This window comes from Leopardus geoffroyi, chromosome D1 (assembly GCF_018350155.1).
Source record: "Leopardus geoffroyi isolate Oge1 chromosome D1, O.geoffroyi_Oge1_pat1.0, whole genome shotgun sequence".
In the NCBI taxonomy this organism is placed as follows: Eukaryota; Metazoa; Chordata; class Mammalia; order Carnivora; family Felidae; genus Leopardus; species Leopardus geoffroyi.
The window spans coordinates 55,979,509-56,007,450 of NC_059329.1; the positions used below are offsets into that span (position 1 = coordinate 55,979,509).

Genomic DNA, 27,942 nt, shown 5'->3' on the forward strand with positions numbered 1-27,942 from the left:
CTTGCCGTGGAAGAGCTAAGGACACTCTTGACCCCTGGATGCCTCTGTCTCCAGCCTCTTAGGTGGAGCAGCCTTGACCCTCCCCTGCCCTTTCTAGACACCCCACCCAAAGCCCCACCACCTTCCTGCAGCTTTTATAACCCCTAGTCTCCCACAGTTTTTACTGACCCTGATGCTCTAGGAGAGGAGACTGGGTGTCCCAGCACGTGTTCATAAGGACATGCCTATGACTCTATGCAGGAGTGCATGGAAGCACATCTCTGTGCATGAACTTGGTGGGGGCACAGGGTTTGGCCTCATCTTGCAGATGGATATGGCCATGTCACTTGTGCGCGCTCCTGAATGTGTGTGGGCCTGTGGTGGGTGCAAGTATCTCCTGAGTGTGTTCTGACCATTTGTGGGGTGATGTGTCCCAGCCCTGTGTGCAAGGGGGACTGGCTGTCCACGTGCAGGGGGTATTCTGTATGGCCGAGAACCTGCAGTGGGCTCCGTGGGCCCAGAGGTGTGTATGTATATGGAGGCACCTGCAGGCAGGCTAGGGCAGCTTATGGGTGCCACTTCATGGGCAGCTGCAAAGAACGGGGGGAATGGTGTTTTAGGGACCTGAGGCAAACCCCTCTTCACTAAGTCTATGCTTCCCTTCTGCTAATGAACTTGATTATCCTTGAGATTATGCTTGGGACAGAGCCCCCGGGGTGGGGGCAGACAGAAGCCATGGCAACCTGAAGTTGCCCAGCAAGTTAGAAATGGGAGGGGGGGGGGTGTACCATCAGCCAGAAAGGCCAAGGTGTGTGTGGGGAGAGGGATGGACACTCACCAGTCTTGGGGCAGTTGCCTCAGAAACACAACCGGAGCCTCAGCCCAGGTCTATGCCGGGCAGGGAGCAAACTCTGTAGTTCTTTCTAGTTTCTAAAACCCAGTTCTCAGCCGGTAGCTCCGTGGGGACAGGAGGCAAGGTGTCCAGAAAACTCCCCAACGGTCATCCCAGAGGCTGGAACGCCTGCTTTCTGGTGCCTAACGTTTACAGCGCGCTTCACAGAGCAGGGCGCCCTCGCTTCCTTTCTCCGCGGAGAGCTCAGAATGGCTGATCCTTTTTCCAGAAGTGGAATCAGAGGACTCGAGAAATAACCCCCTCAAAGGACTTACTGGGACGCCAACGCAGCTCTCCGGAGCTGGGACGTACTGGGTCGCCTAAAGCACCCGAGCTGCAAAACCCCCCAGGGATGTCCGCCAGGCTCCCGGCCGAGACCTAAGTGGGACTTCTCCTTGAGCGGTGGCTTCCTCCTCTCAAACCAGACTGGTTGAGGTGCCTCGCTCGGCTGGCTGCGAGGGTTAGAAACCTGTCCTACCTGGGCCCCACGCTCCGCAGGTCCGCCGTAGGCTCGCAGCAGGCACGCTTATTAAACACCGGCTACAGTTAGTAAGTCCCCCCCGCCCCCCTTTGTAATTCGACAGGGTGCGAAGTCCTCTGCGCCGCTGGCGCCGCGGGTCCGTGGCGTCCGCGGGGACCCCGCCCCTGCCCCCCGCGCGCGGCGGGAGCCACCCTGTGGGGTTTCGGCGCGCTGACGTGGGCGGATCAAAGCTACTGCCCGCGCCTTATAAAGCAGTTGGGGCGGACCGCGCCGGAGACCGTGCGGCTCGAGAAGGAGAGCTCCGGCGAGCGGTCGAGCGCAGGCCCCGAGAGCCCAGCGCAGCCCCCAGCAGCCCGAGTCCGTGCTACGGTCCTCGCGGGACCCGAGCCGGCCGCCGTTCGCGGGGATCCCGGGCGTCCTGCTGCGGCCGCTTCGGGAAGAGGGCGCCCTCGCCGCCTGCCCAGCCCGGAGAGCGCTCGGGTCCGCTGGGGGCCGCGCTCGCCGCTCCCCGGCCGGCCCGGGCGGCAGGGCACTCGGTGCGCGCCCGGCGAGCGCCCCAGGAGGTGAGCAGCGGCCGCCGGCGGCGCGCGGGTGCTCAGCGGGGACCTGCTAGGGCGGGGGCGTTTGAGTCCGAGGGGGACGGCGCGACCCCGTAGGGCACCGACTCCCGGGTAAGCACATCTAGGCCTCTTCCACACCTCCCCTCTGCGGTTCTCCGAGGAATCCCTGGGAGGAGCGCAGCCCCGCAGGGGCCTGGGGGCGCTGGCTTTCCCGGCCTGTATGCTGGAGGTGGGTTGTTCCGATTGTGCGGGCCGCTGCCAGCCTCCCCGGCCCCGTTCCCCGGATTAGACCCTCTCCCTCCCAGTCGGAGCGCGAATGAGGTCATGCCCGAGCCATCCCGGGGGTGGGAGACTTGGATAGTGAGGCAGGGCACAGGGCGTGTGTGGCGGGGCGGGAGAGGGTGGCCAAAGGCAGACGACTACCGCGGCTCGTACCAAATTGGGGAGTGGGGGCGGACGCCTAGCCTGGAGACCGACTCCCAGAAGCGGCACGGGAGAGGAGAGAACCAGGACTTTGTTTACAGACCTGAGCTCCAGGCTGGGGGGGGGGGGGGGGAAGGCGGGGGAAGAGGAGAGTCCTGTCCCGGGACCGGAGGCACATCTGGAGCCGCCTCGGACATCTGGCTGAGCTCGCGCACGGGAACCACAACTCCCACCTTCTGGTGCTGAGGTGCCTCCATGACCACAGGATCCTTAGGCTCTCAGGGTCTGGCTCCAGAGGGGTGGCGGGAGGTGCCCGGAGTACTCCCACCCCACCCTTCCCACTTCCAAAATAACCAGTCTCGCGGGGTAACTCGGCGCATCGTCCGCAGCCGAGCAGACAGATTTCGCAAGACTCGCGCGGCTGGGGTCAAACCCGGGTTGCGGGCCCGGCCTAGCTCCGCGTCGCAGGTAACCTTGAAGCGGTCGCTTGGCGTCACCGGCTCGCAAGGTCGGCTCTGCCAGCTGCGCAGCCCGAGGCTTCAGGCCCGGCCCGCGCCGACCTGACGCGCGGCGTAGACACTCGGCCCGGGGCGCCCAGCCCGCTCCCGGTCCAGTGCGGGCTCATCCCGGTAAGGGAAGCTCGGCGTGACCCAGCTGGCTTGGCTCAGAGGGGCGGCCGCCCTGGCAGCGGCGTTTGCAAGGACTTCCAGAGCTCAGGCCCTATAACCACCTGTTGGAGCCTGACTGGCTACTGAGCTCACGGTGCACAGCCCGGGAGACCACCTCTCTCGCCCTCTGCTAGCGGGGTAGCTTGGCCCTTAACGCCAGCGCGGGGATGAAGGGACAGCCTGTCTGTCTCTCCCAAGACACTGCGCTTTGACGCAGGCCCACTAAGCTCCAGGTCCCAAGAGAGGCTCCGCTCTGGGCCTGAAGCAAGGGGTCGAGCAGTTCCGGGCTGACCGCGACAAGTGGATGTCTTACAGAACAACCAGCACTGAGAGGGTACTTACTCTACGCCTCGTCCCATCCCTAGACGGGGACACCGGGGCCCAGGAAGAAAAGGGGACTTGCCGAAAGTCCCACTGCGCGGGAGGCAGCAGCGGATCCCACCTCGAGCCCCGGCGTAGCGCCCCCTGGCGGGCAGCGGGCTCCGCGAGGCGAGTGTGCCCTGAACCCTCGGGGTGCAGGCTGAGGGTGACCTAGCGGCAGGCGCCTCTGTCCCGGACGTTCTTACACGGGACAGTTATAATCCGTCAGGACTCAGAGGCCAGGCCAGGCGCTGCCTCTCCCACCAACGTATTGGGGCAGTGGAGGGAGAAGGCCGGGACCACCGGGGACTCTCAGAAAGAGCCTGGCGTAACTGTAGGCCTGGGTCCCCGTTTGCTGTGACCGGGGCGGCCCCTCCTCTTTGGGAGAGTTGAGTTGGACATGGATCTCCCGCTGTGAGTCTGCACTCTCCTCTGTTCGCGTGCAGCCCCTTCCTCCTCCCCACTCTGGAATGCTGGGTGCCTGGTGGGGGCGGGGGGAGAGTCCACACTTCGGGACGGGGTGGGGGAAAAAAAAGAGACAGTGACTGGAGTTTTCATCTCTCCCCCCATATCCAGCCTATATACTTCTCATTCTCAAGAGTGTGGTTAACTTTCATGGTCAGTAAGACAAAGGGCTTGGATGCAGGCTGGGTGGGAGGAGGGGGCTCAGTTACACTGAGAACCCCGCTGAGACCGCTAGCCTTGGACTCGGCACGTTTGTAGTGAGCGCCTCCGAGTTAGGCGCCTAGCGGGACACTGCGAAGGAGGAAAAAGACACGTAATTCAGGGTTTTCTCCCTGCTTTCTTCTGCGTTATGCTGCAAGGCTCCAGGAAACAGCGCGGTTTCAAATCTTGCGTGTGCTTAAGGCACACACGTAGACGCACACACTATACAGGTATTCGTAACAGTGTAAACTCAGGCAGAGGGGAACTTAAAGACCCCCAAGCTCCTGCAAGACTTGAAAGACTTCAGGAGACGCAGGGTCAAGTTCGGTCCCTTGTTTTATGAAGGGAAACTGAGCCTGGGGATGGTGGAGGGCTCGCCCAAGCTCACACAGCCAGATGAGAACATCCCCTTCCTTCTCAAGCGCCCCCTGTAAGGCGGGTGCCTTCTTTTTCCAACTCCCCAAGCCCTTTAGAAAGGAATCTCTTTGTCTTTGTTCCTCTCCAGGGGAGAGGGGCTGGGGCTGCTTTTGTCTCCGAGAGAATGCCAGGTGTTGGTAAATTTGGGAGAAGCTGGGAAGGGAGTTAATGAGGTGAGGACGAAGAGAGGGAAGACCAAAAAAAAAAAAAAAGATGGAGAAGAAAAAGAAAAAAGCCCCGAGGAGCAGCCCTGAGACCTGCGGGCGGGGTAACAGTTGCTCCGCGGCGCTAGGTCGCCCCCTGGTGGCCAGAGGCGGCATCGCGTCGGCCCAGTGCGCTCTACTGCTTAGCGTTGGCCAGGCTGTCCCGCGTTGGCTTGGGCCTGGGCACCGCCTGGCACTCCAAAAGGGGGCCGCTAGACGGGGACTTGGAGACTCGGGAACCACTGTACAAAGACCTCTGCCATTTCATTTCTCATCCCCCCCTTCACTGATACCCACAGCAACCCCCCCCCCCCCATTTCCTAGTCTTCTGACCATTCGCGAGCTCGCGGGACATCTGGGTAGACGTGGGAATAGCACACGGGGCACGGACCTGCCGCTGACTGGGTGAACAAGGCCGTTTCCACATCCCCGAACCGCAGATTCCTCATCTGTGAGATGGGGGCAGTGAGGTCACCTGTCTCGCAGGGCTGCTGGGAGGAGTAAATGCGATCATGTTAGGTGAACTTTATAAAGGCGAATTGTGTCTGAATCACCGTTGTGTCCTAGTTTACAGGGGAGAAAACTCAGCGGGAAAGGAGAATTGCCAAGCCCCTACTAACTAGTAATTAATATTTGGAGATAACGCAGATCCTGGGCCTGGCAGATCTGCCCTCTTGCGCGCACTCGGCCTCCGCCGTGACTCCCTTCCTCCTCTCCTTTCGGTCCCTCCTGGTCAGTGTGCCCCGGGGCTCCCTCTGCCTCGGTGTCTTTCAGCCTCGGTCTCTGACCGGCTTCCTCCCTCTCGCCGTCTCTGGTCCGGTCGCCAGCTTCCCTGCCAGTCCGCAGCCCGGGTCCCAGCCCGGGAGCCGCGCTAGATGGACACGCCCTCGGCCGCGCTCGGGCGACACCTAATTTGAGCCAGACGCCGGCCGCGTCCCGGGCTGTGCGGGGCGGGAGGCGACGCCCGCCGCGCGCTCGGCCTCCCGGGTCCGACCCCTCCTTTGTAATTTGAATAAAACGCCCCCCCCCACCCGCAGCCCCCGCCCTGCGCTCCGCCTTAACCCGCCGCCTCCGCTCTCCCCGACTGCAGGCGGCGTGCTCGCTGGAAGATCGGCGGTGGCGGTGCCCGCGGCGGGACTTCGGTGCAGCTCCTCGAGGGTGCGACCCCCGAGCGCGCGTGCCGCGCGACCATGAGGGCGCGGCCGCGAGTCTGCGAGGCGCTGCTCTTCGCCCTGGCGCTCCAGACCGGCGTGTGCTACGGCATCAAATGGCTGTAAGTAGGGACCCCGCGTCTATGCAGCCGGGCTCTGGGACCGGCGGCTGGGGGTGGCGGCCAACGTTCAGGCCCCCCCCCCCCCCCCGGGGATCGGGTGAGCGTGCCCAAGACCCGGGAGCCGAAGTTGGTTTGGGGGTCGTGGGCAAGTCACTCTTCTTAAGCCTCCTTTTTCTACTCTGTAAAATATTGTCCTTACCTCCCGGAGGGTTGTGAGGCAGGAGCGAGACAGGGCGTGGAGAACGACAGAATTGCCTTGTCCTGTGCAGCTGAGGGTTGCGCAAGGCCTCCACAGGGGCAGATGGAAAAAGCGTGGTCAAGGGCCCGAGTCAAGAGGGTCTGTGGCCCGCACGGGGGGCCTGTTCAATATCGTGTTTCCTTGTCAGTCTCCTGACCCTCGCTGAAGATTCTCAAACAGTACTGACCCCTCCACCTGGGTGACCTTGGGGGAAGTGTCACTCAACTTCTGGGAGCCTCAGTGTCCTCTGTCGAAGGAGGGGGAGAGCCTCTACCTCACTCAGATCAGATGAGAAGCGGCTCATGAAAGAACTTTGTAAACTGTCAGATGCTCTGCACATGTGAAGGGTATTCCTTTAGATAGAAATTATTAATGGCTGGGTGGGTGGGAGAGGGAGGCTCTCTCCCATCCAGTAGAAGGGAGTGCCTGCTCTGTGCAGGGCTGTGGGCGGTGCAGGGTGGGGGTGGGGGGGGGGCGTGGAGAGGAGTAAAACCCAGCCCCTTCCTGGAGGAGCTGCCCTCTGGGCTGGAAGAGATAAGCCCAGGCCGTAAATAACTCCAAGTGCCCTAGGAGTGACCAAGGTGGTGTTGTGGGGGCCCAGAGGAGGGGAGACCACCTGGTGGGGGGCACATACTTGGGACCCTGGGATGATTTTTCTGCAGTGGTGAGCCTGGGTCTGGCTTGAGGAGTTTCTGGGAGTTTGGTGGGTGAGGGCGGTGGGGAGGAGGGCACTTTGGGTGGAGGGACTCCCTGAGTGCGGACATCCAGGACAGGACAGGTCTGGAGACGGGGGTGGGGAGCGAGCCATGCAGATAAGAGAGGCAGGGACAGATTATGGGGGCTGGGGAGGGGCTATGAGGAAGTTTCGTGGATTAGCTGCAAGACAGGGCGATAGTGGCTGGGCCACCAGCAAACAGTCCTGAGGTCACTGGCGCTGCCCCCCCTGGGGCTGAGTTATCAATTAATTGGTGATCCAGGAGGGTAACCCCATCTTCTGGCATCTCTTGTTGGCAAGGAGAAGCGTAGGCTTAGCGGCTCTTCGCTGCTGCTTCTGATTAGTTGTGTGAGGCGTCAGCCACCTTCTACTGCCAGTACCTGGCACGGCGCCAGTTGGTGGGACCCTCTGATCAGAGAGTCCCAACCCTCCTCACCTGCCACACCATTTTACAGATAGGGCAGCTGAGGTCCGGGGCATGGAAGGATTTGCCAAAGAGCACTAGGAGCGGCAGAAGCCAAGAACCAGGCTTGCCTCTAGAGCGTTGTGGGGGACACGGCTGGCATTCCCGCGCCACAGTGGGAATGCTGAGGCCCTGACAATGTGTGACTTGCACAAGCCCCCACGCTGGCAGGTGGCCACGTGGGGCCTGGAACAGATGGCTGGCTAAGCCCAACATCCATGCTGTTCCCACTGCACAGCCCCGGCTGCCACGAAAATGCATACAACTGGGTGTCTGCCTTACAGGAGCTCCTAGCCTCTTGGGGGAAATGGACATGTACAAATACAAAGTGGACTTTGGGCTGTGTCCTAGGAAAGGGAGTGTGGGGGCCCAGGGAAGGAGCGGTTAGGCCCATCTAAGGAAGGTGGCTTTGGGCTGGGCTTCAAAGGATAGGTAGGATTTTGATGGCCAAGGATGGAGTGCAGAGCAAGCATCTAGGCAGGAGGAAAGATCAGGGACAAAAGCAGAGAGGCAGGACGGTGCATGTGGGGAAACAGAGAAACCAAGAATTATTGGAGCCTACTAGTAAATCCCGTCTCTGTTCCAGGAGCTTTAGTCACTTAATTTTGATAATACTCCCACGAAATAGGTGATATTCTTATCGTTACCATTTTACAAATGAGGAATCTAAGGCACAGAGAGGTTCAGTAACTGGCCCAAGATCACGCAGCTAGTTAATGGTGGCTGTGGGACCAGAACCCTGGGCAGATGAGCTCCATTCGGCCAAACCCCTTGTTAGTGGTTAAACTCTTGCTGGAGCTGAAGATATAGGAGGAGGCAGGAGTGGAGGTTAAGCAGTGTGTGTGTGTGTGTGTGTGTGTGTGTGTGTGGCCAAGCACTGTTCTAAGTGCTTTATGGATATTGTTCATTTGAAACAATGAACCATAGGACGTGGGTTCTGCTATCACCCCCATTAAACAGAAGAAGAAATGGAGGCATGGGGTCTCTAACTCACAGAGTGTCACAGCAGCAGAGGCAGGATGTGGAGTGAGGCTGTCTGGCTCTGTGGCTTCTTGGTCTCAGGGAGCCCCAGGACAGTTGGGAATAGGGAAGTGTACTGTGGGGTGACTCACGCAGGAGACTCAGCTGTCCTGGGGTTGTCCCCGGGGGTCCTGCTACCCTGGGCTTTGGAAAGGGGACCGAAGATGAAAGGGGTCTCTGACCTAAGAACTGAAACCAGATGTGGCTCGGTGGCCCAGAATGGCCACCTGTTGGGGACCTGGGACTCAGCCTGAGCCTTGCCAGTTCGCTAGCCTCGAGCCATGCCTCAGGCATATCAATCGCTTCGGCCTCTCTGCGTCTCCGTTTCCTCATCTCAAAAATGGGAATGAGAGGTGTCCTGGGATCTGGGGGGCCTGGGTTCTAGCTTGGCTCTGCCTGATTGGCTGGGGACATGTCTGGGCAAGCCCTGCCCGTCTCTGGGCCTCCGTGTCCCCACTTGCACAATGAGATGAGGATACGGGGGCCCAGCAAGGGCCAGTGACTTACCCGAGGTTGGATGCAGCAACTGAGCTGGAGCTGAAACCCAGGTCTCTGCCCCCCCCCCCCCCCCCAACCACTCCCAGGAGGACCCTCGACTCCCAGATGAGAGAGACCTCAGCCACTGCAGTGGCACCTTGGCACAGGCCTTGCTTGTGAACTCTGTTCCCTCCTGTCCTCTCTTCCACCCTCTCCCCCCATATCCTCATCCCCAGATATACCAAAATGTTTTCAATTAGGGGTCTGCTGCAGCGAGGCAAGCCGGAGGAGATGTCCAGACGGGCAACTCCCCCGCCTCCCACCATAATCCTTGATTACCTCCCCGAGGGGGACTTAGTTAGAAACGGTCATTACCACTAATTACCAGATGACCGCATTGCCCTCCTCAGGAGTGGAATCCGCTGCCTCCTGCCTCCTGGTCTCCCGGCCTGCACGCTGCAGCTGGCCGCTCTGTGCACATCGCTCTCTCCAGCCGCCCCTGGCCCACCAAGGATCTGCAGACCTCTTCCTATCTGTCCTCTGCCCTCCTTGGCAGTCTGGGCCTCATCTGGGAGCGTCCTCACTGGGCTGTCCCTTGTAGTACCTCCTTTCACCGCCGGCTGGGGAGGCGGAGGCTTATTGACTCCAGAACTGGACAGACTGACACCCTGAGTGGCCCAGGTCCTCAGGCAGCAGGGGCACAGAGCTCCCCTCCCTTAGCCACAGCATAGGGTTGCATAGGGAGCCAGAGCTGAGCTCCCCAGGGAAAGGCTGGGCCTACATTGTCCACTTCTTGGCTGGAGCAGGAACCCAGGGAAAAGACCCAGAACGCAGCCACACTGCTTGAGTGCCCACTGCATTCCTCGTACCGTGCGGAGCATTTTCTTGCATACATCATATAATCCTTCCTGCTGTGAAACCGCAGACTGGCTCAGAGGGGAAGGAAGAAATCTGGGCAAGGATGACGGGCAGAGTGGGCTCAGGACAGGCTGAGTGTTGACAGCCCCCAGCCCAGCAGATAGGGGACCCGGGAAGGAGAGGCCAGGTCTGCGGAAAGATGGTGTCGGGAGGAGACCGAGCATCCGGGTACCAGAGCTGTACCTGTGTCCTCCTCTGTACAAAGTGTGGGTGGGGGGGTGTAATCTCCCAGGCTGCCCCCTCGGGGTGCTGTGAGAAGTGGATGGGGCAAGAGATTCTGCCGAGTGGGGAGTGCTGTGCCTACATGGGGTAGTGTGTGCATGGTGTTTGCTAAGCACAGGTGGAGGGGCTGGACCAACCAAGAAACAGGCTGTGTGGATGACGTCCGCCTCTGTGTGGCCACACCTCACCCAGTATGGGCTACAAGGATTCCGCCCGGAGGTTCTGTGAGGTGACCTGGCATAGACAGGCCTCAGTGGCTCAGAGGGCCAGGGAGGACCAGATGGCTCGCTTTAGCTCAAGCAAACAGGCCTAAGATCTGCACCCAGACACGCCAGACATTTCTCTGCTCACAGTTGGGAGGACAGGGACTGACCAGGGGTAACAGTGAGGCAAGACTGCCTGAGATACCCACAATCGATCTCAGGGCTGGCTTGTGCCACCCGGACTGCAGACATCACATCAGGGCATGCCCACTTGTCCTGGGTCGGCTTCCCAGGCCTCTGGGAAGACTTCTGTACTTTGGAGTTGTAGGAGGGGTGGGACATGGCGAAGTGAGAGGCAGGGGGGAACAGACTAACTTATTAGGACTTAATGTAGCACCTATTTTCTCTCTTGGGCCCTCCGAGACCTCTAGGAGTTCCCATTTTGTAGGTGATGCTCAGAGAGGTACAGCAATTTGCCCGAGATTATACAGCAGATAGAGGGCAGTGCTGGAACTAGAACCCCTCTGACCCCCTTTGGTCCAAGATTCACCTGGCAATAAGCAGAGGCCATCCCGCTCATGGATGTTCAAGATGTTTTACGTATGTTATGATACGGAAGTCTTGCCATCACCTTTTAATGTGGAAATTGTCATTTTGGGGGCTGAGTGGGTTAGGCAACCGACTCTTGATTTTGGCTCAGGCCATGATCTCACAGTTTGTGGGATCGAGCCCTGCCTTGAGCTCTGCACTGACAACGCGGAGCCTGCTTGGGATTCTCTCTCCCTTTCTCTCTGCCCCTCCCCTGCTGGCTCACTCCCTCTTTCTCTCTCTCTCTCTCTCTCTCTCTCTCAAAATAAATAAACACTTTTTTTTTTTTAATTATCATTTTCTTATAACAGATGAGGACCATGAGGCCCAGAGAGGTTGGGTAACTTACCCATGTCACACAGCTGTGCCCTAAGCCTGGGCTCTTCCCTAGGCCAGCCCATGAGCTGGAACATTTGGGTCATTGCCTTATTACTGTTGAAAGGCCTGTGTAGCCATTAGACTAGGGGCTCCTTGAGGAAAGGATCTGTGTCATGTTCATTATCAAATGAGTCCAGAAAGAGCTGGTGCTTAGTAAATATTTCTTCCACAAGTAGATCAAGTTCATTTATTCATTTAGGTACAAGAGCAAGGGGAAAGGCATTCCTGGCATCAGGAAAAGCCTGGGCAAACACATGGTAGCAGGGCCGTCCCTGTTAGAGAAGCCAGGAGTCTGGTATGGCCAGATATTAGGGCACACCGGGGACGAGGACAAGAGGCTGGAGAGGGCTTAGGGGACCAGGTTTGAGGCAGCCCTTGGCTGTGACTAAGTGGGTACAGGAAGGAAAAGACCACCAAGGCCGTGATTGTAGTAACTTTCCTTACTGGGCACTGACCAGCTGTGTCAGCCCTGGGCAGAACACATGAGGCTCACGGAGTTACTCCCCCAGGTAATGCTGAGAGGTTGCTGGGCTAGGAGAGGCCAAGAGACTTGTTCAAGGTCACAAAGGGAATGACACATCCAGGAGTCTACCCTGGCATGTGCTGTTCTTTAGCAAGGTGCTACCTCCCTTAGGATGTCGGGGCAGGGGTTCTGGATCTCGGCCTCACCAGGTCTCAGCCCTGACCCTGGGTGAAGACCGTGGGGCTCGCAGCAAGCAGGGCCCACAGCACTGTGGCTGCAGATTGGCCCATCCTTGTCCCCGGCTCCTCCAGGGTCTCTGCTGGATTGCTGAGGGCCAGCTGGCTCTGGGGCAGGGGATAAGTCTGTGCAGAACCCTTTAAGGCTGTTGGGGTCCCTCTACCCTGCGCTCAGAGGAGTTGCTGCCTGATGCAGCCTGCTCCTTGGAGAAGGCCTGGGACAAATGTGGATCCAGGACCCTGGTCCTGGAGCCTTGCAGTCCCAGTGCCTAGAACCAGGATCTGGGAAGCTCTTCAGTCCTATAACATCCCCAGGTTCAAAGGGACCCCCAGGCCAGCATTTCCCAAAGCATGGATGAGGTCAGTGCCTCTCAAACAAAGGGCTTTGTGCTCAGCAAGGACTCCAGAGTTAAACGAAACCAAGCCTGTTGTGTTGCTTGGGACTTCTCAGGGCCTTTAAAATGCAAATGTGCATTAATTACTCTCCAAAGGGAAACATAGAAGATCATGTTCCCCAAATGTGCTTCACCATGGATCCCTTCTTTCAGTGTCTCACTGGAACACGTTCTGGGAAATACACTTTATAGGTACGGACACTGAAGCCCAGAAAAGGGACAGTGATTTATCGAAGGGCACACAGCAAGTGAATGACTTAGTCCCATTTATTGCAAAATTGAGTGGCTGTTTTATCCTTTAATAAATCCCAAGCATGTGTGTGGAATGTTACAGACTAATAAGTAGTTTAATAATTAAATGAAGCAATGTATGGTAAGCTCCTAACTCATATGTGCATCTAGTAAGCGCTCAATTAATAGTGTGTATTATAATGATAGTGATTGTAATAATCTAGCATTTAGCACAGTGTCTGGCCCATTTGGTGTTCAGGGTCGAATGAATGTTAAATAAAGAGTAATAATTCACAGCCGTGTGAGAGCTAAATAAAGCCGTGGGTGTGCACACTTTGTGGGCTGTGAAACTGTTTATTGTTAATATAATTACAGTAAAGTGTAGGTAGGATGGAGGTCATGATCCTGCATTATGAGTGAGGCCCTGGCCCAGAGAGGGACAGCGATGTGCCCAAGGTCACAGGGAACGGAAGGGGGAGCCATTGCTCTGCTGGGGCCAGGTCTTTGCCTCTTAGTTTCCAAACTCCTTCCAGCAAAGGCCCCTGAACCCATTCATTGCGCAAGGGCTGGGAGCAGTAGGGCAGGTGTAGGCAACGTGGCGGCCCCTCACGCTCTGTCTTTCCTTCTCTTGGTTGTTGCCCTTCGGTGGTGTGCAGGGCGCTGTCCAAGACCCCGGCGGCCCTCGCGCTGAACCAGACGCAGCACTGCAAGCAGCTGGAGGGGTTGGTATCTGCGCAGGTGCAGCTGTGCCGCAGTAACCTGGAGCTCATGCACACCATCGTGCACGCCGCCCGCGAGGTCATGAAGGCCTGCCGCAGGGCCTTCGCGGACATGCGCTGGAACTGCTCCTCCATCGAGCTTGCCCCCAACTACCTGCTTGACCTGGAGAGAGGTAGGGGGCCGGTGGGGGCTGCTAGGGCCCACGGAATGCGTGCAGGTGGGGAAGGATGAATTCAGGCATCAATATATGTGCGTTTAGATAGGTGGGTGAATTCATGGACGGATGGGTGGATGTTGATGGCTGTGTGATGGGTGGATGAGTGAAGAGGTGGGTGATGGATGGATGCACAGAAGAAAACAGACGTGGATGGGTGGGTGGATGAATTAATCATAGATACCGGTATCCAGGCATGAACTGATGAATGAATAAACATATAGTGAGTGAATATACGAGTTGCAGGGGAGCCTGAAATGGTGGCACAAATGCCTGTGTACCTAATGCATAAAGGGAAGGATGAACGAGGCCGAGGAGGCTCTTGGGAGGGGCGTATGTGACAAGACAGGAAAGCCACCACCGGGCAGACAGGTGTGCCACAAGGTAATTCTAGACCGAGGTAATTCTAGACTGAGGATGCTGTGAGATGCACAGAGTGATATAGGAACTCCACTTTCTGGAGCAGGTGGCTTGCGGGGTGGACTTGGGGGTCCTATGTACAGTCAAGAGCCTTTTGATGGCCAAAAGTGCCCCAATGGATCTAATCTCTCCTCCCGCGTGGCAACAGCTGAGGATTGTATAGCACTTGACAAAGCTTCCTTCCTTCCCGAATCATGGGAACTCTAGAGCGATCCTGTGAGGGAGGTATTATCATTTCCATTCTATAGTTAAGGAAACTGAGGCTTGAGAAGGGGAGGTGACTTGCGTGGACCTGAAGCTGGGACCCCCTACAGCAAAGGCACATTGGGCTCCGTATTAGTTTTCCCAGGATGCTGTGACAAGGTCCCACAAACGGGGCTTCAGACAACGAAACCGTATTGTCCCAGAGTTCTCGAGGCTGGAAGCCTGAAACCAAGATACCAGCAGGGCTGTGCTCCCTCTGACAGCCCCGGAGAGGATTCTTTCTTGCCTCTTCTTAGCTTTCGGTGACTGTCCCCAGCCTCAGTGTTCCTTGGCCTGGAGATACATCACTTTAATCCCTGCCTCTGTGTCTCTGTATCCAGAACTCCCCCCTTCTTATAAGGATGCCAGTCATTGGATTAGGGCCCACCCTGACCCAGTATGACCTCATCTGAGTTCCATTACACCTGCAAAGGCCATGTTTCTAAATCAGGTCATGTTCACAGGTACCAGGGGCCAGGACTTGACTATATCTTTTAGAGGGACACATTTCAACCTACAGCAGGCTCTTTGCACACTTGTCTGCCCCTCAAGTTGTGAGTTCTTTGAGGAGTAGCCCCTAACACTGAGTGCAGGGGTGTAGGGGGAGATCCGGAATGGTGAGTGTGTGGGAGCAAGAGTGCCTGTGGGTGTGTGGGCTTTGCCGGCCTCTGGGAATGAGGGTGAGTTTGTGATGAGTGCACAAATCAGCTGGTGTATGTGTGGGAGAATGGACTGGTGACAGATTAATGTCCCTGGTGCTGTCCTCCATCTGGTGGCAGCCTCTGTGCCCAGCTGGCCCCACAGAGGCAGGCAGGGGCCCAGGGGTGGGGTCCTGTGCCCTGTCCCCCCCCCCCCCCCCCCCGCCCCGAGCTGACCCAGCACCTCCCCACAGGGACCCGGGAGTCAGCCTTCGTGTATGCGCTGTCGGCGGCCGCCATCAGCCACGCCATCGCCCGGGCCTGCACCTCCGGCGACCTGCCCGGCTGCTCCTGCGGCCCTGTCCCAGGTGAGCCACCCGGGCCCGGGAACCGCTGGGGAGGATGTGCGGACAACCTCAGCTACGGGCTCCTCATGGGGGCCAAGTTTTCCGATGCTCCTATGAAGGTGAAAAAAACAGGATCCCAAGCCAATAAACTGATGCGTCTACACAACAGTGAAGTGGGGAGACAGGTAACCACCCACCCCACCCACCCCAGATGGTTGTGCCTATGCCAGGTGGCTAGGAAAGGGCCACCCAGTGTGCCCTGATGGGGGGTGGGGGATGGGCCCGATCCACCCACGTTGAGTGCTCCCGGCCTCCCCCGGCTCTCTCTCCCCTCTCCAGCCGCTTGGGGCTTGCCTGGCTCCTCCTCCTCTAGGGGGTCCACCGGGGTTTGAGTTGAGAATATTAGTGGAGCAGAAGGGACACTGAGCTGGGAGTCAGGAGCTCTGAGTTCCCATCTTGGCTCTGGCACTAGACTAGCTGTGTGACGTTGGGCAAGTCACTTCCTCTCCGGGCTCAGTTGTTTCTATCTATCAAATGGGCTGGGTCGGTGCTCTTCAGTCCCCATCAGCTGTGTTCCTCAGGCTCCTCCTGTGGGGTCCTGAGCCGAGGCTGGGTATGGGAGGAGGCATGGGGAGGGCCATGGGGCAAGAACCTTAGCCTAAGGGGTAGTCTCCTTGGCTCTAACAGGGACTCCCGCCCAGGTCCAAAACTCAGTTTCCCCTCAACGTTTGTTACGATCAATGTTTCATTAATCCCTCACCTCATTCCACAGAAGGTTGGGGTGAATGCGTAAGTGAATGAATGGACCTTTTTATTTTTTGAAAATGAAAAAAACAACTTTATACTAACCTGAGTGCCAGGCACTGAGGTGGTGCTTGGGGCGTTTTCTCTCCCGTAGTCTCCCCTGTGGGGAGGTGCGGCTACCCCCTTACACACGGGGAGCTGGGTGCCTGAAGGGTGGAGAGTCAGGTGCAGATGGCATCTCATGGCCTCCTCCCTGCAGCCCCATCAGGCCCATTGCACAGAGGCAGCCAGTGAGGCAGAGAGAGCTTAGGTGGCTTGGCTAAGGACACAGGTGCGATGGAGCCCAGGTCTATGGACTCCAAGTCCAGAGGTTTCCACGTCCTCACCTTCCCCTCTCATTGGTCTCCCTTATAGAAGGATTCTGGGATGTCCAGGCCATGTTTGGACAGTTGGGGAAACTGAGGCCAAGAGACACTATGGGTCCATAGCAGAGCCTGGCCAGGGACCCAGGGCTCCTGTCTCCCAACCCTGCGGGCCTGCCCCCATCCTTGGAAACTCAGCCTCAGTCCTACTCCCTGCCTGGCCTGAGCTTCGTGTATCCAGGAGCACAGCCATCTGCTCCCCCGGTGCAGTCAGGACAGGATACTCAGCTGCCGTGGCACATCGGGCCTGTCCCTGGGGCCCTGTTGCCAAGGAGCTGGTTTCCCTGGGACCATCTGCAAAAGGACCCAGTCCCCTCTCCCGGCCACAGGGCTTGTGTGTCTGGCACACGGCGGGCACCAGGAAACTCTGGGCCCCTTCCCACCCATCAAAGCTGAGGCACTAAACATACCTTACCTCTCCTTTATGACTCAAAAGCACCTCGATGCCCTTGGGAGGTTGAGCATGCCCTGCATTTGGGTTCATCTCATTCCTGTGCTCTTCACAGGCTTTGCTGGGCCAAGTCCAGATTTTAGACCTAGTGGACTCCCTCATTCTTCACTACCTGGCACTGATGAAGGAGATGGAGCCCTGGGACCTTGGCCAGCTCCCACACTAACTCACTGAATGATTTGGGGCAAATCTCTGCCTGCTCTGTGCCTCAGTTTCCCCATCATTTGAAGGCAGGGGTAAGCCCAGGGGACCCATAAGCCTTGCAGCTCTGCATAGGGCAGGCAGGAGGGCAGGCCCGGGCACAGGGATCCAAGTCCTGTGTGCAAAAGAGCAGGGAATAGAATGCAAAACTGAACTGCCTGCAGAAGGCATCTATCTAACTCATGCCCCTCAGGTACACATGAGGAAGCTGATGGGACAAGAGGATGATGGGACAGAGTCACTTGTGAAGCCGGGGCTAGAATTCCCTGAGCCCCAGAGCCCAGACCTCCCCCCTCCACCACAGGCATTAGACTGATTTTTCATTTTTTTTTTTTTTTTTTTTTTTTTTTTTTTTTTTTATTTTTTTTTCAACGTTTATTTATTTTTGGGACAGAGAGAGACAGAGCATGAACGGGGGAGGGGCAGAGAGAGAGGGAGACACAGAATCGGAAACAGGCTCCAGGCTCTGAGCCATCAGCCCAGAGCCCGACGCGGGGCTCGAACTCACGGACCGCGAGATCGTGACCTGGCTGAAGTCGGACGCTTAACCGACTGCGCCACCCAGGCGCCCCTAGACTGATTTTTCAAACCAGTGTTGATTTGACTTTTGTTAGTTCACAAAACCCTTTCATATGCGTCCTCTCTTTGCATCCTTGCGACCTCCCTGGAAGGTAGCGATTATGCGCGTGCTCTGCACATATAAGATAGAGGGGCTGAACAGCGGAGGGCTTGCTGAGGGTCACCAGGCAGCAGAGGGGAAAGGCCAGCCAGGCCAGGGAATGTGCCTCCCCACCCCATGCACTTACTTCCTGCCTCTTCTTACTCTCCCCCTCCTTTCCTTCCTTTGCCCTTCCTTCCTTCTCTTTTCTCCCTTTTTTTTTCCCCAGCAAGCATTTGGGGAATCCCAGTTTTGTGCAAGAGAAAAGCATGGAGCAATTAAAAGGCATGGCTTTTGCAACTGCCCTCAGACCTGAGTTCAAATCCCAGCTCTCAGATTTTCTAGCTGTGCAACCTTGAGCTTGGGGCTTGGCCTCTCTGAGCCTTTGTTTCCTCTGTTTAAAGTGGGGAAAATAATAATACCTCCTGTGAAGGACTGTTGTGGTGATTAAGCCATGTTATATGTTAGAGCTCTTGGCATCTGCTGTCCCTGCAGATGCCACTCCCTTCCTGTCCCTCCCCGCTGCCCCCCACGTTGGAGGAGGAGCTGAGAATCTAGGACATCTCCCAGCTTTAGAGCCAAAAGCTCCCTCACTTGAGGCCTAGAGCAGACGATGACTCCCTGAGAGCACCCAGCATGCGGAGGGGTGGGGGCAGGGTCCCCGGACAGGCCAGGCAGCGGGCTCTGGCCGCCCAGCCCGACGCCCTCCCCTGTCTGCAGGCTCTGCGCGCCTCTCTGGAAATGAAGTGTAAGTGCCACGGGGTATCTGGCTCCTGCTCCATCCGCACCTGCTGGAAGGGGCTGCAGGAGCTTCGGGATGTGGCCTCTGACCTCAAGACCCGCTACCTGTCGGCCACCAAGGTGGTGCACCGACCCATGGGCACCCGCAAGCACCTGGTGCCCAAGGACCTGGATATCAGGCCTGTGAAGGACTCGGAGCTTGTCTATCTGCAGAGCTCGCCCGACTTCTGCATGAAGAACGAGAAGGTGGGCTCCCATGGGACGCAAGACAGGTAAGGGCCTGCTGTCACCCTGGCAGGAAAGGGTCAGCTAGGCTGCACATGCCCCACCCCAAGGCACACAGTCTGGGCTCAGCTGGCATTTGGGGGAGTGGAGTCCCTGCCCAGCTGAGGGAGGTGGCCCCAGGAATGCTGAGCAGGGGTGCCGGGGTCCAAGGGGCCTGCAGCAGAGCTCCTGGGAGTGGCTGTTGTGTACCTTGCCCGGGCAGGGGCCCCTGGGGAGTGGAGGCTGGTGGGAGCTTCCTCCTTCCGCCTGGTGGGGGAGACGGGGAGAGCCGATGACCGCACTGGGAGGCTGGCCGAGAAAGGAGCTGTCCCACGTAAGACAGGTCCTCAGCGTTTCTCAACTGAATAAATGAAGGGTAAATGTCATGTAACCTGGTCATTGGACAAATAAGGAACTGAGGCACAAGGGGGCAGCAGCCAGCCCACAGCCACACAGGCAGTCTGCACAGAGCCGGGACAGGGCCGGGGCAACTGCTTTTCAGAAGGGCAGCAGGAGCGCAAAGCGTGCCTGCATTCTGTGGAGACAATGCTCCCGCGTTCCCCTGCCAGGCACGCACCCACCTCCCAGGCCCCAGCTCTCTCCAACCCCCCCCCCACCCCGCCCCGATCCCCAGTTTAACAGCTGGAGCTGGGGTCCCTACATCTGGTCCCATCACTGCTGCTGAAGCCAGCTTAGGACAGGAGAAAGAAAGGGGCCCAGGGGTGATTGCAGACCTACTGTGTGCCAGGCGGGGCTGCTGAGGATTCAGGGCAGCAGCATTTCCCAGAGACCTTCTGGGGGAAGTTAGTCCTGAAACGGTGTAATAGAAACAGTTCTGCAATCAAATATGATTGGGAAATTCTCTTTGGCGACTTGCAAGGCACGAGAACATTTTAAAGGCTCGGAGGAATCCCACAGTAAAGAATCTGCCTAAGCCAACGTTTCCCAGAGGTGTTTGCTGTGGAACTTTTTTATTAAGGAGCCCCTAATAGCATTCCACAAAACTAGTGTTCTGCGGGGTTAAAAGAATATTGAACCAGAGTGAGGGTGTCTGAGAACGTGTCTGGCACATAGTTGGTGCCCGGCCAGCATCTGCTTCCTCCGCAGCCCACGTTCCTGTCTCCAGGAGAGGGGGGCTGGTTTGGGGGGCTCCATCGTCACAGGCTAGGGCAGCAGGCTCTGTGAGGAGGCCTCGGCTTCCATCTGGAGGCCAGATTGAGGGGGTCGGGTGGAGTGAAGATGGAACCGGGTCAGGCCAGGGAGACAGGAAGGAGCGAGAGTCTGGTCTGAGGCAGCCGGGCTGGGTGGGGTGAGGATGGGGTGGGGGGGGTGGTGGTGGGATGGGGCAAAGGATTCTAGAGCCCGAGAGGCTGGGGAAAGGCCAGAGCAAATAGAGGGTCTCCTTGGATCTGTGTGTGTGTGTGTGTGTAGGACAGTTCCCACCCAGTTGCCGCGGCTTCCTACCTGCAGGACCTTGAGCAGATCTCTTCACTCATGTGAGGCTCAGTCTCATCCTCTGTACAATGCACAGGGTTCCACAGCCCTCAGAGGGTGGCCGACAATCTCCTGTCACACTAACTGAGCAGCTCCTCTGCTAGACAGCGTCAGTCCCATGGGAAGGGCTCACTAATGGCAATCTCCCATCCCCACCCCCCAGGCTGTCAGGGCTCTGCTTTCCCAGGGCCCCCACTCTGCCCCTCGGGCTTGCCCTACAGCGACTGATGAGGAGGCCCCATCCCGCAGCACCAGCTGCCTCTCTGGCTTTCTCAGAATGCCTCCCCACGCTTGCCACCAGGCTTCCTGCCACTCTCAGCTTTCCGCTGTTCCTCTGAGGATGGGCTGTTGTGGACATCTGTATCAGTCAGCTTTTTCTGCAGTAACAAACAGCTCCAATATCTCAGTAGCTTACAACCACAGACGCTTTTCCCATCTATTTATTACATGAGGCTCTGGCAGGCACACAGAAGGGTGAGAGACAAGTGGTCAGATTGTAACAGAGAAAAGCCCAAGGGTGAGAGAAGTCCAGAGGTGCCCTGACCCAGCCTGGACATCAAGGAAGGCTTCCTGGAGGAGGGGGAACGTGGGTTTTACTAGGTTAGGGGATTCAGGAGTGCAAGGGGTGGAGGTAAATGAGCTTTGTTACTGTAAAGAGAGGTACACGGGTGGCACCTCTCTAGAGGCTGGCCCCCCTAGCTGGGGACAATGCTCTGCAGCCCTCCTCAAGGCCAGCTTGGTGAACTGAGACCTCATTGGCAGTCAGTATTCCAAACCCTGGCCCTCTTGTCATGTCTTTCCCAGCAGCCCCTGCGCTAATAAAACCTGCCCTGGGTCCCTGGATCTTTCTCCAAGCCCCACTCACCCCCACCCCCTCTCTCAGGCATCACTGCATACCTCAACTGATTCTAGGGTTAGAGGCCAGGTTTCAAACATTGCATGTCAGGGATCCGAAGTAAAAATGAAACTCTTCCTTCTTCCTACTACCCTTTGTCCAGAGGCCTCCAGGATAAGGCTGAGGGCCATTAATGGTGTTGATAACTAAACAAAGTCACCTTTGTTAAGTGACTTGCCCTAAGTCACCCAGCCAGTAAGTGGCAGAGATGGGGTTTGAACCGTGGTCTGTCTGGCTCTGGGGCATTGTGTTCTTCCTGCTGTTTCTTCCTTCCCGGAACTGCTTGTAGCCCCCATATGTGGGTCACTGTCACTTCCTGACTCTCCCTTCAGGCGCTCCCTCCTTCCCACCTCATGGCCCCTTCCCAGCACAGGTCTTGGCCTCTCTTTCTCAGCTGCTGCCTAGCCTCCTCCCCGGCCTCCCTACCTCCAGCCCTACCCCTTCCATCTGTTCTCGCGTCTTAGGTTAGATCAGGTCCTTCGCCTCTGCCCAGGCTGTTTGTTTTCTTTGCCCCAACTCCCTTTCCCTCCTCCCCATCTTAGATTTCTGCTGGTCTTCTGTGAAACGGCCTAGATGACCCCTCCTCCTCCAGGAAGCCTTCCCAAACTTTTACAGACCCCATGCTCACACTGTGTGACTCTGGGCACGCTCCCTCTCCATTCCATGGCTCAGTTTCCCCATCAGGAAATATGAGGGTTGAATTTGGTCAGCTCTAGAACTTGCCCATGTCGGACATTCTAGGATTCCTGGGTCCGCATGGCTGTGGGGACCCAGCTGCATGCCCTGCGTGCCCCCCATCCCTGCTAGCCTGAGCCCACCTAGAGGATCTGCCAAACTTCAGTTGGATATTGGGGTCCCATAGGAGCCTTCACTGCCTTCTCCCATAGGAATGGGATTCAGAAAGAAATGCAGCCCCTGGAATCCTATGGATTCTCTGCCCTTAGGGTAGGCGGAGCATGTGAGAGATTTGGTTTCAGGACCCCACAGATGCCTGTGAGAACTTGAACGGGCTCTGCTCTTTGCTAAGCCCATTACCATCTGTAAAATGGGTATAATAATTCCACTGACCAGGGACCCCGTATGCCTCCTAGAAGATAAAATACGGTGGTGGGGCGGGGGTTGGGGGAGCGGTTGCTGACTGGCACGCAGGGCCACTGGTTGACAGACCCTGTCTCTAGATGAACAGTGTGCCACATATTCACTTTGCCTCGCATCCAGTGCCATTTAGTCTTTTCCAGAACTTACTTTGGGATTCTAAATGTAAAAATGTTCTTGACATTTGGGACAATATAATTAAAGATCAAATATGAAGACAGGATTATCAGAGCGGTTTGAGGCTCCTTCAAGTATTTAGAAGAAATAGAAAAAAAAAACAAAAAAACAAACACGCCCTAAGAAAACAAACACACCCATCATTTCTCGTCTTGATAAATGCCTATTAGAAATACAAGGAGAGGGGCGCCTGGGTGGCGCAGTCGGTTAAGCGTCCGACTTCAGCCAGGTCACGATCTCGCGGTCCGTGAGTTCGAGCCCCGCGTCAGGCTCTGGGCTGATGGCTCAGAGCCTGGAGCCTGTTTCCGATTCTGTGTCTCCCTCTCTCTCTGCCCCTCCCCCGTTCATGCTCTGTCTCTCTCTGTCCCAAAAATAAATAAACGTTGAAAAAAAAATAAAAAAAGAAATACAAGGAGAAGCGAGAAGTACTCTTAGGGAAGGGGATTACCTAAAATTCCCCAAAGATCAAGACACCTTCCAAGAGGGACACAGCCGCGGGGTAGGGGGAGCCTGCGGGTGCCCGGTTGGGAGCATGCGCTCACCCGCTGTCCCTTTCCTCCCCACCGCAGGCAGTGCAACAAGACATCCCACGGCAGTGACAGCTGTGACCTCATGTGCTGCGGACGCGGCTACAACCCCTACACGGACCGCGTGGTCGAGCGGTGCCACTGCAAATACCATTGGTGCTGCTACGTCACCTGCCGTAGGTGTGAGCGCACCGTGGAGCGCTATGTCTGCAAGTGAGGCCCTGCCCACCCCGTGGGGACTTGTGGAGGCCCAGCCAGGGGCCCGGAGACACCCCGTGGAGTTTTTCTTGGGAATTCCAGATGCCAGGCATGGGAGGCGGCTTGTGCTTTGCCTCCCCTTGGAAACCGCCAGAAACAGAAGGCCCGGCCGCTCTGGAAGGAGGGCCAGGACATCAAAGGAAACCGACAAGATTAAAAATAACCTGGCAGCCAGAGCCTGGGAGTGCCCACTTGCTGCCTTCCAGACTCGTCTAAGAAGACAGGGGTATGAGTTGGGCAGGACTGGTATGGACTTGACCTTTCACAGCCAGAGACACCAGCCTCCAGGGAAGGGAGGTCTGCCTGCCCTCCTCAGAATGTCTGCAGGCCCAGCCCTTGCAACGACCCCCAGCCCACCCCAGGGTCTGAGCCTGCTGGGCATACCACATGGAACCACTAGCTTGGGTTGTAAATGTTTTTTGTTTTGTTCTGTTCTGTTTTGTTTTGTTTTCTTCCTCTGGGATGTGGGAGCTACAGAAATATTTATAAAACATAGCTTTCTCTTTGGGGTGGCTCGCCTCAATTCCTCTTTATATATTTTATATATATATATATAAATAAATATATATAATGATCTATATTTTAAATAAGCTTTTTAAACAGCTATATGGAATAAATGGTGAGAGAACCCCAGCCTGCCCCTGCAGTTTGTAACCTCCACAAGGGAACTCAGAAGGTCCTGGGGCTGGCGGGGTGAACTCTCGGATTTCCAGGCAAGGCGGCTTCCCGATTGATGTCCCGAGTCCCCGGCTCTGGCCCCGATCGCCCCGTAAGATCTCTTGGTCAAGGGCGAGGACAGACGTCTTGAAACATAAACCCAGCTGGCAGATTCTTTGTTCCTCGGGGACACACATGCAGGCGCGCATAGCCTGGCTGTGTCGTCAGACCTGCTAAGCTCGCTTCAAGAGAAAACCTACCCCCCGGGGAGCTGGGGACGCAGACCTCAGGGAGGTGGTGACAGACCCAGGCCCTGGTGGGTGTTCTGTGTGGCTGCGGGGGAGGCTTTTCCCCTCCCTGGGCCTCGGTTTCCCCATTTGTAAACCGGGAGTGGTGGACCTTAAGGTTGGTGGTTGGGAAAGTACGCCCCCCGGCCCCTCCCCACTCTCCAGCCTCCGCCTGGGCCAGGCTGGCTGCAGTGGATATGGTGAGAAGCAGCTGGAGCCATCGGGATTTTTTCCTCTCTGTGGCTGTGGGGTGTGGGACCAGGAGGATCGAGAAGGATTCCAGCCTTTGGCCGGGGCACCTGGAAGCCCTGAGATGGGATGAAGAGAGAGGGCTGGGGCTCAGACTGGGCCACGGGGAGACTGTGAGGTCCATTCAGTCCCAGGTAGAACCGGTGGGGAGAGGCAGCATCACTAAGGGGCATGATAAAAAAGCAAAGCGGACCAAAACCTGGGCCTGGGGCACCTCTGCTCTGGAGGTCAGGGAGAGGAAGGGGGGGAAGAAGCAAAGGGGCTGGGGAGTAGCAGCCAGGGAGATGGGGGGGCGGGGTTCTTAGTGTGGCCAGCTCTGCCCCCTCTGAGCTTCGGCTTCCTTTCCTGGCACGTGGGTGTTGCTGGGGAGCAGGTGGAGGCTATCCTTGGTGCCCGGCCCCCAGAAGGCCCCCGCACAGAAGCAATTGGTAATCACATGTGCTCTGGCCCTGGGGCCACCACTCAAGTCCAAAGATGGAAGAGAATGTTATAACCTGAACTTCTGTGTATGTGAGAGGAGGCATGAATGCCAGGAAGGAAGGCTCTCCGATACCCACAGCTAGCTAAGGCCCTACCTGGAGGGGCTGGGGCACAGCAGGTCCTGGGAGCCCCAGAAGGATTTGGGGAAGCGAAGCAGGGGTGGGGGTGGGATGCCATGCCAGAGGCTGGACCGATCGCGGGGTGGGGAAAAGAGACGGCTGTGTGGCCACCCTCCAAGTCCCTGCCTGCGAGCTTGTGGCGGGGCGGCCAGAGTCACAGATTCACGGTCTGGAAGGAACCTCAAGATACTGGTCTCTCACTCTGTTTTACAGACGAGGAAATTCCGAGATGGGAAGGGCCTTTCCTGTGGTCACAGAGCTGATAAGGCTGGTGGTAGAGTTGCAGGGCATCTCAGGGGGCGAGGCTCTTGCTCACATCTCTGCAGAAAACAGCCTCCATCGAATGTGCCCCTGGAGTGTGCTCTCTTCCAGGCCCAGGGCTGCCCCTGCTCCGCAGCCTTCATTGGCTCCTCCTTATGGCCCCGGAAAACCCATCCCCAGTTCCCGGGCCTGGCATACAAGGCCCCTCCCCCAGGTCACAGGTCATGCTCCCAGCCACCTTTCCTGCGACTGCCCAGGCATCCCCTGTGCTCCAGCCACAAGCAGACCACTCATCCATGCACAGATGCAGAAACCTGACTGCTGGGCCTGCGTCTGGGTATCTGCTGTTCTTTACAGGCCTGGAATGTAACTTTCCCTGTTGGAATCCTGCTCAGCTGTCCTGGCCATCTCCACCAAGCCATCCATAATGCCCTGGGTGGAAGCGATCTCTCCCTCCTCAGGCTCCCTGCAACCCTCTGAACCTTTGAAGCAGCCATCACGCTCATGCTCACTGTGCCCAGCCACTGGCCAATCTTCCTCCAGGGCCCAGCTGACTGGTCCTCTCCTCCAGGAAGCCTTCCTTCCCTGACCACCCTCAGCCTGGGTCTCCTCTGGGTTCCCACGGCCATTGTGCTCCTCTGCAACATTGCATTGAGCCGAGTTGTTGTACAGGTCGGTGTGGTGTCAGTGTCTGCCTCCCCCACCCATCTGGGGCCTCCTCATGACCTGGGACCAGCTCAGTGCACCTGTGAGGCCCTGGAATCTGGGGGTGGCACACCTGAGGTTGAGTTCATGCCTCAGAAATGTTGGATTTGGGGGTGTTCTTTGGACCTTAACCAGGACAAGCGAATGAAGAAACCAGACCAAGGACCCAGAGTGGGTCTCAGAAAGGGTGATCATAATAACCTAAATGCTACCGCTTACTGTGCTCTTACTGTGTGCTATTCCAAGCACACTGTCCCAAGTCATCTTCACGGCAAGCCCCAGACGGGCATGGTTGTCTCCATCTGGCAGGCAAGGAAGCTGAAGGAAAGGGAGGCAGCTTGCCCCAGATCTCCTCCTAAGTCCACGGCGATGTGGGGCTGCGGGCTCAGATGTGTGTGACCCCAGACCCTGGCCCCTTCTCACGAGTCCTCACTGTAGCCAGGCACAGCAGAGAAGGCAGAAAACTATTCCCAGCTCAGGACAGGAGACGCAGCTGGGCCCCTGACTCAGTGGGCCTTCTGCACCTGCCACTGGCCAGTGCCCAGGCCTGTGGTGAAGCCCTGTACCTCTCCGGCCGGTCACGGGCTGGGCAACCAGGAGTGGGTGGAGAGCTGGTCCCTGGGCTTCTCCCCCGCACCCCGGCCAGGTCCGGGTTCTAAGCATGCAGTGAGGATGAGCCCCCACTCTGGTGAGATGGGGGCGGGGGAGGGGGCTCCACCGTGAGTCCCAGAACCTCAGAGCTCTCTTTGCGTTCAGAGATTTAGAACCATAAAATCTTGGTACCTTGGACCAAGATGGCAAACCACTCCATTGGAAGCACTGTAGAGGCCCCTGGACCGGTAGCCAACCCTGAAAATTGAAAAGGCCCGGGTGCTGACCCGTGGGTGCCCGAGTGCTTGTCACCAGCAGGATTGCTGTCCCTCCACCTCTCTCCTTCCTAAGAGGCGAGCAGTCCCAGACTAGGCTCCGTGAGGCTCTGAAAGCCCCGGAGAGATGGCAGCTTCCCAGGCACGACAGGAACAGGACCAGCTGCTCCAAGGAGGCTTCTGGACCGAGTGTGGGAGGCTGGCTAGAGACATGGGAGAGACAGGGCCTGAGGAGGGAGACAAGAAGGCGGCAGAGAGGAAACAGGAACTCCTGAAAAGAGGGAGAGATTAGGTTGGTGGGAAAGGAGAGAATGGACAGATAAGGGCCCCTGGGGAGGCCAGGTCAGGCCAGAGAAACAGCCAAGGGGGGGGCCTGAGCCCAGCCCTGAGCAGGCTGATGGTCTGTTGTTCCTCAGGTCAGGGATACCAGCTGCCAGGTTATACAGACCAGGCCTCCAGCAGGATGCAGGCCCCAGGACCTGGGACCCCTGACCAAGGGAGGCTGGATGGGGTGGAGGGAGTTTGGGGCTGGGAGGCCAGAACCCCAGAATGTTTTCCACTCTCTTGCAGTGTGACTTCAGGCAGCCACTGACCCTCTCTGGTCTCTGCAATGGTTGTCACTATTCTGTTCTCACGATTCTGAGGGGTAGAGCCCGGTATCTCTGATGAGGAAACTGAGGCCCAGAGAGAGAAGCAGCTGGCCCGGGGTTTAGAGCTCTAAGGGGCAGAGTGGGCATTCAAGCCCCAGACTTCCTGGCTCCAAGTCTGTGATGGGCATCTGAGGGTTGGAGGTGGCCTCCAGCTGAATGGGTAGTTGACCGTGAACCAGAGGGGCTGGAGAGGACGTCACACAGGAGGGAGAGGGAACAATTCAAGACTGAGAAGTCCCTGACATCTGTCACAGGAACTGGGGATTGCAGTCCAAGTACAGGTGCCCAGGTGCCCCCATCCATGGCCATCAAGCTGGAGCTCGGCCAACGTTTTGCTACACTGTCCTCCCCAGCTGAGGAGCTCACCATCATCACGTGGGTGCCCGGACTCCCAAGCTGCACCTGTGGGGGGCGGGGTGAGGGGATAAAGCACACGTGTCTCCCTTGAGTGAACCCACTCTTAGTGTAGCCAAGGTGACCATAGTCAGAAGACAGGCCGAGCCTGTCTGGAGGCTTTGGGGATCTAGGGAGGGAAAACCCACTTCTCTCAATGTGTCAGGGATAAGGAGTAGAAAATCTATGGGGCGCCTGGGTGGCTCAGTCGGTTGAGCGTCTGACTTTGGCTTGGGTCGTGATCTCGCAGTTCGTGAGTTCTAGTCCCACATCAGGCTCTGTGCTGTCAGCCTGTCA

At 57.5% G+C, this 27,942-nt stretch overlaps 1 protein-coding gene across 1 annotated transcript; it reads left to right on the forward strand.

The window, feature by feature from the left end:
* The first annotated feature begins 1,610 nt into the window (after positions 1-1,610).
* Positions 1,611-23,558, forward strand: WNT11 (Wnt family member 11). Its single transcript, XM_045483959.1, has 6 exons — positions 1,611-1,915; positions 5,740-5,922; positions 13,126-13,361; positions 14,959-15,236; positions 18,248-18,540; positions 22,763-23,558. Exons 2-6 carry the CDS (start codon positions 5,840-5,842, stop codon positions 22,935-22,937), a joined length of 1,065 nt encoding a protein of 354 aa, XP_045339915.1. The 5' UTR covers positions 1,611-1,915; positions 5,740-5,839; the 3' UTR covers positions 22,938-23,558.
* Positions 23,559-27,942: the final 4,384 nt, after the last annotated feature.

Coding starts and splice junctions, on each gene's coding strand:
- WNT11 (XM_045483959.1), top strand. CDS start 5,840: ATGAGGGCGCGGCCGCGAGTCTGCGAGGCGCTGCTCTTCGCCCTGGCG. Junction 5,923..13,125: donor TGCTACGGCATCAAATGGCT/GTAAGTAGGGAC, acceptor GGTGGTGTGCAG/GGCGCTGTCCAAGACCCCGG. Junction 13,362..14,958: donor CCTGCTTGACCTGGAGAGAG/GTAGGGGGCCGG, acceptor ACCTCCCCACAG/GGACCCGGGAGTCAGCCTTC.